This window comes from Pseudorasbora parva, chromosome 9 (genome assembly GCF_024679245.1).
Source record: "Pseudorasbora parva isolate DD20220531a chromosome 9, ASM2467924v1, whole genome shotgun sequence".
Taxonomy (NCBI): Eukaryota; Metazoa; Chordata; class Actinopteri; order Cypriniformes; family Gobionidae; genus Pseudorasbora; species Pseudorasbora parva.
The window spans coordinates 3,755,253-3,768,511 of record NC_090180.1 but is presented as its reverse complement, the minus strand read 5'-3'; the positions used below and the strand labels follow the sequence as shown (position 1 = coordinate 3,768,511).

The 13,259-nt window shown below is 40.4% G+C and overlaps 1 protein-coding gene across 12 annotated transcripts in view; it reads left to right on the top strand.

Moving 5' to 3' along the window:
• rnf220a (ring finger protein 220a) overlaps nucleotides 1-11,102 on the top strand; it is a 176,746-nt gene extending 165,644 nt beyond the window's left edge. For 6 of the 12 annotated variants that reach the window (XM_067453501.1, XM_067453498.1, XM_067453497.1 and 3 more), the window contains 4 exons: nucleotides 2,709-2,817; nucleotides 3,817-3,966; nucleotides 4,207-4,281; nucleotides 9,553-11,102. In XM_067453501.1, coding sequence (XP_067309602.1) covers nucleotides 2,709-2,817; nucleotides 3,817-3,966; nucleotides 4,207-4,281; nucleotides 9,553-9,624 — 406 coding nt within the window. In that variant the 3' untranslated portion in view covers nucleotides 9,625-11,102. The remainder of the gene's footprint in view (nucleotides 1-2,708; nucleotides 2,818-3,816; nucleotides 3,967-4,206; nucleotides 4,282-9,552) is intronic. The other 6 variants (XM_067453502.1, XM_067453499.1, XM_067453505.1 and 3 more) reach the window with 1 other exon arrangement.
• The last annotated feature ends 2,157 nt before the right edge of the window (nucleotides 11,103-13,259 follow it).

The following is a 13,259-nucleotide window of genomic DNA, read 5'->3' as shown; positions in this document are numbered from 1 at the left end:
TTTGATTAGATACACAGATAGACACAGAGCGTTTGAATGCAGGCATCTATCAGCCTACCGGTCCCCTGGTTGACGCCTGCTTGTGCTTTCAAACACTCCCACTTTAAAAACACTCAAACACTTCCATGTGCTTTCAAACGGTGCTTTTCAAATTGTAGCCAATCACAGACACATCCAATGACCGTGTGAGCAGAATGACCAGTCAGAGGAGTTTATTATTAACGCTCAAAGCTTTCTGACTTATATGACAAAAAAACACAGAGCTAAGTTTTTATAAGCTGTCGACCCAAAAAAACAAGTTTTTAAAGGGGGGGTGAAATGCTGTTTCATGCATACTGATCTTTTTACACTGTTAAAGACTTGGAATCCCATACTAAACATAGACAAAGTTTCAAAAGTTAAGGTGGACGTTTGATGGGAGTATTTCTTTGTCAAAAATACTACTTCCGGTTAGTCATAAGTTTCGGCAAGTTTTTTGAGATCATGCGTCCCCTTTGACGTTAATGGGGGCGGAATTTCCTTGTATGGGCCTTACGGACAATTCTACCAGAAGCGCGTGAGAGAGAGCGAGGGAGAGAGCGAAAGCAACAGGCTACGCCCATCAAAGCGCTGGCTTGTAGGATGCTAAACAGGTGATATAACCAGTAGCTACTGACTTACCCACTGATAGGCCGGCGGTCGATCTGTATTAGCACTTTCCTCACGCGACGGGCGAATCACTTTCCTCACAGAGCGACTCACTTTCCTCACGCGGCAGGCGAATCACTTTCCTCACTGAGCGAATCACTTTCCTCACAGAGCGACTCACTTTCCTCACGCGGCGGGCGAATCACTTTCCTCACTGAGCGAATCACTTTCCTCACAGAGCGAATCACTTTCCTCACAGAGCGACTCACTTTCCTCACGCGGCGGGCGAATCACTTTCCTCACTGAGCGAATCACTTTCCTCACAGAGCGAATCACTTTCCTCACGCGGCGGGCGAATCACTTTCCTCACTGAGCGAATCACTTTCCTCACAGAGCGACTCACTTTCCTCACTGCAGCGCGCTGCTGCACACGTCATTATTTAGCTCCGCTCACATGACACGCCCCCACCCGCTCGGCTTTTTTCGGAAAGACTCGGAACAGCGCATCTTTCTTATATAATTATAAAAAAAATACAGACTTTTCGGAGATATGCAGGATGCAATGCTACTCTATAGGTACTCAAGATTGACATGACACTGACTGAAACTGAGTGTTTCACCCCCCCTTTAAGGAGACAAAAGTGGATACAGGCAATAAGATGTGAAGCTTCAGCAGGAAGAATGGTTAAATTGTGGGATCCTGACATTCAGTATGTCTACATGTGCAGTAAACATTTAGTCACTGTTAAGTCAAATATCCAAATGTCAGTTTTATATATTATATTTCCTCTCCCTGATTACGTTCCCCTCCAGTGGGCGTAGTTCTCAGTGCAATATAACGTCTCAATTGCCTGTATCCACGTTTGTGTCCTTAAATGCTCGTTTTTTGGGTCAACCGCTTATAAAAACTTCTGGGTTTTTGTTCCTGGGTTTTTTGGCACCTTTACACCTTGACACATATCTCAGCTTTTACGCAATGTTCTGTTTTTTGTTATTAGTCTGAAATGACGAGGAGGACGCTTCACACAATACAAAGCCAATGGAGACGGTTTGATTGTGGTCTCAAAGTGGGTGTGGTTTTCAGATTGACACGTGTCGCTCTGTCTCTATGGAGCACATTGCTGAACAGCTCATTTTGAGACACCATTTCAGATTTATGGGAAAAAATAAATGGAGTGGATGGATTTTTACCAGAATAGTACATACTGCAGACACATAAATATATTCAAACACAATATAAATGTGAATCTTGCATAACAGGTCTCCTTTAAGCTTTACTTCTCAAGGTGTCCATGATTCTTCAGTGACACTGTCATTGTTCTTCCTTTAGGTTGGCCTTAAAGGAGATACCGAGTCCATAAATGGTCCTTTCCGTTTTAATGGCTCTTCCTTGATTTACATTCTAATACTACCTGATTACTAAAAGGCCCATGTCTCAGTGTGTGTGTGTGTGCTGAGCGTGTACTCATTGTGGAGTCACACAGGCATGTAATAAATGAAGCTATTGGAAAAGGCAGTGGAACGGCAGGCACTAATCGGGGGGATTGTGCCTAGGAGAACGCTGGCGCAACGTTAAATCAATACTGTAGATCAGTGCTCCATCTGGCTGGAAAATGAGCGGATCACCATAAACATCTCGCCAAGCGCCTTGCCGCACAATCAATGGTTGCCATATTGATTTAGTTATTGCAAGTTCATATGCTGTGGACAGTGTTAAATATTCAGCAGCTGAAAGGCATTTGTCTGAGGGAAGGCCTGAGTGGTGAGAAGTTGGAGGAACTGGTGCAATGTGACCGACCTGTTCCTTGGTTAATGAGATCTGAAATTGCAATGGTAGTACAATAAAGTAAAAAATATTAGTTAATTTTGGCATCATGGGTCTTTTGTAACAGTGACGAATCCACTGTTGGGGTTGGGACGTCTGTTTTTAATTTTGCATTATTGCTTTTAGGAGTTAGCAGTCAGGTTTGTCTGAACTGAAGCAGTGTGACAGCTTAGCAAATGTAAAGTGCACAACTTTTTAAAAGTAATTATTCTTCCAACTTCAACTTTAATTTTTTTGTTGTTTTTTTTACCTGCAGGATCACAGAGGACTCCACAGCGACCACACTGGAGGCGCTAAAGGCCCGTATACGAGAACTGGAGAAGCAAATCCTCAGAGGAGACCGATACAAGTGTCTCATATGCATGGTGAGAACTCCCGCTTGCCAATATTGTGCGCGTTCATGTGGTTGTTTGGTTATTAACCATCCTTAATAACATGCCGTGGTGATGTAACCTACCACCCGCAATCATGCACCCAGCTGGCTGAAGCTTTGTGAAGGTTTGCCTCCTTCAGCTTCAATCTCTAGCATGGCCAGGAAAATTAACCCATACAATAAGGTTCTGTTGCAGGAGTTCCTCTAGCTGTAGTGGCCATCCTGTTGGATATCCATGCTAAAACGTTTCCGCTTTATTCATTGTATTGTATAAACTATAATACTGATATGCCAACATTGTCGCTATATGATAAATTAAAATAAGCTGATGACATTACCGTTTTCTCTAGAACGACTGTACAGCCGAATCAGATTTTGTTGCAATATTTAACACTGTGAAGCTGCTTTGAAAGAAATCGTCATTGTAAAAGTGCGATATAAATAAAGGTGACTTGATTTATTCCTATTGGTGCTTCTGACTAATCATGCCTATAGGTCTGGAGGTTGATTAGGTCCTTTCCGACTTTTCAGTTTCATTAAAATAAAATAAAGCATCCTGAAAGTCACCCAGATGCACAGATTGATCAGTTGTGGCCTTGTAGAGAACATTGTCCTAAATAAAGATGCTTGTAAATGTTTTGATGATTTAATTAAAAAAGATTCTAGACATTTTTCTGTTTGCGCAGTCTGTGGAGTTGAGCATTCCCCAGTGGTGATCTACTGCCACCTGCTGGTTATATGATGCATAGCAGCCCAATAATGAATTGTCAGTTAATTATTTAGACAGTTGCAACCTACCTAGCATGATATCCAAACTGAATACTCATGCAAAAACACAACAGCGCTCCCATCCATTTTATCCTGTTATCCTTGCTCAGTGTTGGCCGAGAGCTTGTGTTGATAGCTACACCCGTTGGTCTTATGTGTGTGTCTGTGCCTGCCGTGGTGGCCACATTGTTTTTCTCAGTACCGCTCTTAAATATCCCTGCAGCGGAAGCCACCCCAAACAGGGGCTGAAAGCAAGAATCAGGTGGCCAAGAGGCACGGGAGCGCAGAGGCCTTGCAGCTCGGCGTGTATTGTTTATACAGAAGCTACCTAACGGGCTGCAGTGGGATTAAGAAGCTGCTCCCACTCCGGAGGGTAAGGCTCTCTGTGCTCCCTTTGGCCTAACCCCGCCTGACCCATGCACTGCCCCACATGCTCCCTAATTGCCCACCTGCCTGCCCCCCATGGCCGCTCTTTGCTGTGCTGGTGCTGTCTAGTGATGTGTGTTGTTGTATATGTGGGTGGCTGTAGATGTGAATTGTGCACTTGACCTGGTTGAATTAATCATTTGTCTTTTTTTGTCGTTTTTTCTCTCTCTGTCGGCCTCTTCCTCAGGACTCTTATACAATGCCACTCACCTCCATCCAGTGTTGGCATGTGCACTGTGAAGAATGCTGGCTAAGGACTCTGGTAAGAACGACACATTTGCTCATCAGTGTGTCCATAATGTTCTTCCGCTCTGCGAGAAATTCTGTTGCTTTTATGTGTTTTGTTTTTAAGAATTTGTGCTAATTTGTGACACTGGACCACAAAACCAGTCTTAAGGGTTTAGAAATGTAGATTTAAACATCATCTGAAAGGTGAGTAAACAAGTTTTCCATTAATGTTTGGATTGTTAGAATAGGACAATATCTGGCTGGGATGCAACTATTTAAAAAATCTGCAATCTGAGGTTGCAAAAAATCTAAACATTTGAGAACAATCTCCTTTAAAGTTGTCCTATTTAAGTCCTTAGCAATGCATATTACTACTACAAATATTTATATATATATATATTTACGGCAGGAAATTTACAAAATATCTTCATGGAACATGATCTTAATATCCTAATGATTTTTGGCATAAAAGAAAAATGGATAATTTTGACCCGTACAATGTATTGTTGGTTATTGCACGACTGGTGAAGTGCTCCAGGGTCACATATGATTATACTGTTAGTTAACAATTAAGATGTAGTATGTGCAGCTCCATTTACCACATTTTACTGTTTAAGTGTGCAAAATTATTTAGTGATTTCCGTAGTTTTGTCTGGCCCAATCAATTGTTTAGTAAACGGCGGTATATGTGTATTTAATGTAAATGGCATCTAATGTTACTCCAGTAAAAAAAATTCTGAGATAGAGGACTCACCCACATTTTATTTGCTTCCGACGCCCATTAATTAATATAAAGCTTTCTGTACATTTTTGGGTTCCATGAAAACAAGTAAAAGCAGTATAAATCGTTATTTTTATGTTTTACCACTGATGCTCTAATGATCGCTAAAACAAGACATGCTAATACTGAGTGGTTTCATATTGTCTACAAAGAAAATCATGCTTATTTTTCTCACACATTATAGTTTTTAAAAAAAATACTTGAATATATGTAGCTTCGTTTATATTTTTGGAAGGGGGCCCCTCACATGGGATGTTTCATATTTGAAGGGACCCTGCATTAAGCAACGCATATCACATGACACACATCAGAAGCTCGCCCTTGGTTTACTTTAAAGGGTTAGTTCACCCAAAAATGAAAATGATTTCATTAATTACTCACCCTCATGTCGTTGGACACCCGTAACACCTTCAGTCATCTTCCGAACACAAATTAAGATATGTTTGTTGAAAGCTGAGAAAGGCTTCAGATAGGCCTCCATTGGCATTCAGTACATTCCCACTCACAAGACCCATAAAGGCACTAAACACATCGATACAAAGTCCATCTCACTACAGTGGCTGTACAATAATGTTACAATGCGACAAAAATAGTTATTGTGGGCACAAAAATCAAAATAACGACTTTATCCACCAAGTTATTGACGTGAACTCGACGCATGCGTGAGAATATGACGCAGCTCCGCCGTTCGAATCATAGCGAATACATGACCTGGAAGTGGAGGAGCGCCGCTATCGTGTGAGTTCCAGGTGAGTTTACGACACAGAAGACAATATCTTGGCGGATAAAGTCATTATTTAGATTTTTTTTGCGCACAAAAGCGATTCTCGTAGCTTCGTAAAATTATTGTACAGCCACTGTAGTGAGATGGACTCTGTATCGACGTCTTTAGTGCCTTTATGGGTCTTGTGAGTGGAAATGTACTGAATGCCAATGGAGGCCTTTCTCAGCCATCAGCTTTCAACAAAAATATCTTCATTTGTGTTCCAAAGATGAACGAAGGTCTTATGGGTGTCCAACGACATGAGGGTGAGTTATTAATGAAATAATTTACATTTTTGGGTGAACTAGCCCTTTAAGTCATGTCTATGTATGTTTTTCACACTGAAGTTTATCAGTGGATTGTGGTATTGCTGATGTAAATTATGAAATGCGGGTACATATCAGAGAGCCCAAAGTCTGTCATGACCGAGGCCAGTGTGTAATGTGGTTAATGTAGTAGTTTATTTTAATAATGCTGTGGTATTTAGCTATAGTGTAGGCTGAAGAGTTCATCTCGACCAGACCTGTGAGATTCCTCACGTAGCGCTCCAGGTTTTTAAATCCTTTTAGATGGTGTTGGTGTTCTACGAACCTCTTATCATCAGAATTGCGTTTGCCTCCACTTGTCCGATTGTAATCCCCACACTTACACTCACTGGCTCTTCCTCTTCTCTCTCTCTAAGCGGTTTTAGCCAGTCTTCCTCGGGGAGCCCACTCTCATTAGCCGCTAACACATTCTGTCACCACACGGAAACAATTAATAAGGAAATGTTTCCCAGCCTCAGACGTTTTCCAATATGCTATATATTAAATCAGCTCCTTCCATCTCCGCTTATCACAAGGTCTTCTGTGCACGGCTCGCTGGCAAGAAGGAACAGAGACGTGTGTGTGCGCCAGCCCGTGCTGCCACAGCGGATTGTTAGTAATGCAGGCATTAAAATTGTTGCCTAAAGACAGCAATAAAAGTAGCACGGCGGGGCTCCTTGCGTCTTGATCAAAGTAAATGCATGTAATTTGGTTAGCGTCAGCCTTGTTTTATGAATCTAATGGAGCGCAGCAGCCACCCGCCACTGACGCGAGGAGCCCGCGTTTAGTCCCTGACCTGCCCACGCTCATTAAAACTAGGTAAACTCCTGCTTCCCAGAACAAAGAAGCCAAATTTCAGGTCCCCTTTGTGTCTGGGGGATTGTTGGTATGGAGGGAAGCACTCTGGAGTGTTTGCTGCTGCACTGCTTCAGGTTTTAATTCTCGCGTAAAAAACCCGTAAATGAACATGACTCACTATATGTAGGGAGTCAGAAGGAGAATCCAACTGCAAACCACATCAAAATAAACCACTCGCATAGTCAGACCGTGATGTTGAATTAGAAACCGTTATGATTATTTGCACATTCGCCATCTAATGGTTGAGCCCTTTGTTACAGCACAAGAAGCCGGGTAGTTTTGCCGGACATCTTTCAGTCTGTGCAGTAGGGCTGTCAACATTGCTCAACAATGACGTTCGAATATTCCCTCTAAAAAAAACACGAATATTCGAACATCTGGGTACGCATTTTGTCAATGACGCATTACGTCAATACGCATCTGGGTATGCATTACGTCAATAACAGGAAAAATTAATACAAAGAGACACAACTACTTGTATTGGTAGTTTATTTAAGTTTAAACATATTTGAAAACTTATTATTTAGACAAAAATAAGTAAATCATCTAATGTTCAAGACCGCAGACCTCACTCTCCCTCACCCTTTCTGCGCAAAACGGTTTAAATTAACAAACTTTCAGTCCTGATCAAGAGTTTTGTGCAAGCAATTTAAGGTCGCGACTCTTGTCCCAAATATAGCAGGCTTCATTCAGTGATCGAAACAAATATTATTACTATTAATTTAAGTTTGACAGCTTATTGAACGCTCTGAGCGAGCTGTGCTGTGCTAAACATGGAACTTTTCCTTGGCATGAAACAATAATCACAGTAAATAATCACACCAGTGGAAGCAGTGCATTTATCCTTTATTCATGCAATATCTCTTCAGTCAGTACAGTAGCCTACACTTTAGTTATGTTTCTGACAGCCACGCATTGCGGGTGTTTTCCCCCCCCACATTTTTTATTAATTAATTCAAATATCAATTTTCAACTTCGAAATTCGTTTTTTTATCGATTCGAATATAGATTTGAATTAAGAATATTTGTTGACAGCCCTACTGAGCAGTCAGGATCAGCGGACCGGGTTCTGGTGCCCTAGGCATGAACCCATTCATATGGAGCCACAAATCCTCTTTACAGTTAGATGTGAAGACACACTGCAGGGTTCACACTCCGGCACCCTTACTGCTCCCAGACTCCTCAGTTTGCTAATCGGGGTCAAAAGTCCTGTACGTTTAAACACTCCTAAAAGTGTCAGTTCCTATATGATCGGTAGCAGTGCGCTTCATGTTTATGAGGAGGAGAAATACGGCACATGTGCGAGAAGGTTACACGAGGACATGATCGGCAATGGTTGCAAGATTCCTCACAGTAACGTCAATGTCTGAACTTCGTTTTTCTAGAGGCGGCACATGACAAACGTGAGGATTTTATATCTCTCGTGCCTTGCCGTCTAGGTCTCCATCAAGTGTTGTGGTATTTTATGAAGCTGAGTATGTAGTTTAAGAGACTTTAAGAGCAGATCATGTGATGTTCAGCATGTGTGTGGTGCAGACAGCAGACCACACAGCTCACCTTCCTCCTCCTCTACCTCTCCCTGCTGTTCTCCTGCTTTTATGGTGCAGGCTTTATGGGTACTGGCTGAACATCAGAGTGGTAGTGGGAAAGGCGCATGCTTGTCGAACAGGGTGGGCTGCCCGAGTAAGGCCAAAAAAACTTTTACGTCTACATACGTACACTATTAAAGTTCACTACAAACTGCACTGTTACTTTGAGCATCAAATCAGCATATTAGAATGATTTCTGAAGAAAAAATTGCACTGGAGTATTGTCTGCTGTAGATTCAGCTTCGCCATAAGAGGAGTAAATCATAGTTTAATATATATTAAACTAGAAAAAGTTTTAATTGTATTTAGTGCTGTCAAATCGATTAATTTAATACAAAATAAAAGTTTGTTTATATAATGTGTGTGTGTGTGCTGTGTATAATTATGTACATTTAAACACACACACGTATGTATTTAAGAAATACTATGTATATGTATATATATTTATATAATTTATAAATTTTCTTAAATATATATATATATATATATATATATATATATATATATATATATATATATATATATATAAATAAAATTATACACAGTACACACATGTAAACAAACTTATTTTGGATGTGATTAATCGTGATTAATTGATTTGACGTCACTAATTTTAATATTTCACAATAATGTACTTTTTTTTTTTGTCTAATAAATGCATCCGTGGTCCTTACTTACTTGCTTGACTTTGATAGTGTTTTCAGTAACACTTTACAGTACGTTTCATTAGTTAATATGAACTAATAATGAACTGCACTAATAAAGTATTCATTTATCTCTGTTAAAGTTAATTTCAACATTTACTAATGCATTATTAAAATCTTGTTAACATTAGTTAATGCACTGAGAACGGGCGTGAACAAACCATGAACAGCTGGATATTTATACAAATGTTAACTAATGCTACCTAATATTATCTTATTGTAAAGTGTTACTGTATTTTCAAATGTAAATGTCCACCTTCTCACTCTTATTTTTTTTCTGGTCTGTTGTCTTTCTCTTCATATAGGGAAACAAGAAACTCTGCCCACAATGCAACACCATCACATCACCAGGGGACCTCAGACGTGTCTATTTGTGAACAAAAAGGGCCGGATTCTTTCGTTTTGTTTTACTTTTGGCTTCCATTTGCGCTAGTGTTTTTGGTTTCCCCACCGCCCGAGGGAGTGAACTATCGTCTGGCCTCCTGACCATGAGAGGCACGAGCACAGACTCGCACTGACTTCAAACGGGGAAAGGACTTCACAAGCATAGGACTAATGAGGACTGCATAGACTCAGTGCTCCTCTATAATTGCCTGTGTAAAGAGCCCAACCGCCTCCCTCTTGTGTTGGTCCATGGTCCACCCTCTCCAAAGTCAGCTCGGCTCCTTGATGAGGAACCTGTTTTTCTCAGATGAAGAAGAGTATTCATTCTGTCCCTCCACCTGCTGCTGCTCTTAGTCTCCCACTTTTGCACTCGGTGGCAACTTCTTCACCAAGACCATTGGCATCAGCCTGACGATAAGAGGAGGAGACTTTAACGGACGCCTGAGGCTCTCCAGAACCCCTCGATATTGGTTCTCCATTGTGTTCTCATTCACCCCAAAACATTACTACTTTTTGTGGTGTTCTAGTCATGTCAACCAAATTCAACGAATCAGTGCAAGCACATGTATAATAGTCTCTGTATGTTTACAGTGTTGTGAGTAAATGACATAGAGAACCAAACACACTTGTATACACACGTGCACACACGGACACACATGCACATACAGAAAAATATATTGAATAAAAGTCCAGTTTTAGTTGGTGGTGGTTTGGGTCGGGAGGAGGGCATATGTTTCAATCTTGGTGAATTTAAAAAAAAAACAAGAAAAAAGAAAAGAAAACCCTCTGTATTTTTAAAGCAGATGTTGTTGTCTTGAAGTTGAAGTTGTATTTCATTGTACAGGAAGAAATTTAAGTAATAATAATAATAATAATAAACTACTCGAACTAGGACTTAAAAGATTTAGGTGTACATTTTTCATTGAAATATACAGTAAAAACTGTAGATTTAATCCTGGGACAAGGGAAAGTGTCTTTCTTTTTCTTTGCTTTTTTTAAGAAATGGGAAGATTTGCTTTTAATTCACACTCATTTTTCAGCAGTTTTTTTAACGTAATGCTGAACGCTGTCTGTCTGTTACGAACAGTTGCTTATTGAGTTGAACATACAGTATTAAGACCCCTGTCCGGTTGCATATCATCAGTTTCTTCCCTTGGAAAGGGATTTTTATTTTTTTTAAAACGTCAAACTCTTAGGGTGCTCTCATTTACGTTCATATTTCCTCTCTGAAATGTCATGGCAAACTTTTTTGTTTTTTTCCCCCTCAAAGAATGAACTGGAAGAGTCGAGACTCGTTTCCCTGACTGGCCCGACTGACTGACTGCTCACGGTTTCCCTAGGACTGAGGCTGTGGGCTTTATATTTGTACATCTATGTATTCTGTGATTTCTGTATTGATGTAAGCGCAAAAAAAAAGGAAGAAATGAAAGGTCATTGCTGAACCCAACACCACAATAAACAGTCAAATGTTGCATTTGTTATAACTTATTTCACTGTTCTTTAAATCTTCACTATGGCTGGGTCATCATCCCCGAAGATATTTTGTAAAATACAGGTAGTAAATAAGGATTAGGGTTGACTCTTTGTATTCTTCCTTTGCTGAACAATTCGTTCCTGCCCCAAAGATGACAGATTACACAAGATGATTGTGAGATATGATTTGTGTCCTTGTATATTCTTGAAAATGGTACATGTCTTTCCCGTTTGTAAGCTACATTTGACATCAATTAAATGACTGTAAATCCGAACTGGTTCTCATTTGCTGGCTTCATTCACTGGTCTGCCTTGTGGAAGTACTGTAGATATGAAGCTGGTTATCATCTACTGACGTAGCTGTTGAAGTACATCAGTCAATAAATGTCCATCGAGTGTCGGGCAGAAAAAAACATCTTCCTAAGGCGTTGTGATTTCTCGTTTCGATATGCATTACTCTGCATCCGGTAGCGATAATGATGAGGTTTTGAGACAACCCCATTGATTTTATACCATCCCTGACACTTAGTGCATCAAATTAGGTCTTGGACCTAATTTTGGACCCTTTTTGGAAAAAAGAGAATCTGCTCTATACTGCCATCAGCAGGCTAAATCCACAAGTGATGTTTTACCTGAACAGCTGTATCAAAGCACTGTGCACTTTAAAGATAAAGGACTGTAATGAAACTCATGAAAATTACAAGATGTAATGAAGAAGTCGTCTACCTCCCCAGTCTGCCCTGTGATCCGAAGCCAAACTCCAGGTTCATGATGTATTGGAGCAAACAGTGGCGGCAGGGCCTTTAAACACTTTCAGATGCCTGAAGTGCTGATAGATATGGTGGAAAATCAGCAGGAGTTTATATATTAAGTCTTGTTGGAAGCGTTTGTGGGTTTCTTTTGAAAAGAAACTAGCTTAGCGGTAAGTAAACAGCAGTTATGTTGTTCCAGTTTATGGACTTGATTACGGTGCACGTTCAAGCGAGGCCGTTTCATTCGCCTAACCCCCTTTCAATATAAAAGCAGCTTCACTGTATTTTTTAGAACTTGTTCATAGTGTGAGAGAAAGCCAAAATATTAAAAATAATAAAGAAAATATAATTTAACATAAATTCTGGTCCAAAGTTAGCGGTCAAAACGTGTTGTTGTTGTTGTTTTTTAAGAAACTAATACTTTTAATCAGTAAGGATGCATTAAATTGATCAAATTTGACAGTAAAGAAATGTTTTTTTCTATACGAAATGCTTTTTGAACACAGCATAAGAGATGTTTCTTGAGCACCAAATCAGCACAGAATAATTTCTGGAGGATCACGTGACACGAGACTGTTGACATGGAAATTCTGCTTTGCCATCACAGGAATAAATTACATTGTAAAATATAATGAAGAAAACAGTTCATTTCAATTGCAATAATACTTCAAAATATTAGTTTGTATTGTATTTTATGATCAAATAAATGCAGGCGTGGGGAGCATAGAGATTTCTTTTAACAAAATAACTTTTGAACGTTAATATTCTTCTCGGAGTCTCCCCTTTCCAGTTTGAACCCCCGAGACATCTGATATCTGGTTGATGTGTGTGTTGTTACACCAGTATTGGTGATACCTTGTAGGGACAGGGATTTAATGGTTTCCAGAGGTCAGAATGGGGTCTGGGCTGTAGGTGGAAATGTGTCTCCAATGTAGTGGTTAAAAGATGTAGCTGTGGTTGGATCATCTCACCTCTCTACCATCTAACCCAAGTCTTTACTTACTGTCAAGGCCGTGTGTTCCAGACAGCAGCACGATCCATAGAGTGCATTAGGCAGGCTGTGGGCTGAGCTCAGGTTACTTTGGCCTGAGTGGCGCTGGAACCAGGAAGAAGCCAGATGAGTGGAAGCAGATCTATAGAAATTGCTTTTGGAGGTCAAAGCCGTCCCTGATGGGGAGTATAAAGTGTGGGGGCCATTATAGGCAGTTTACAAACATCTCCGCTGACCAATCAATAGGACAGGCCTTCTCTGCCGCGTTGGGTAATTCCTCGATTGCACTGGCTGTCTGTACCAATGGTAATTTACACCTTCATTTGGGAATTTTTCCGTGTCTCCTCCCCTTCAGTGTCCAGTACTTCCTGGTTGAAGTGCTTGTACAACTCATTCAATTAGGAGCCTCTCC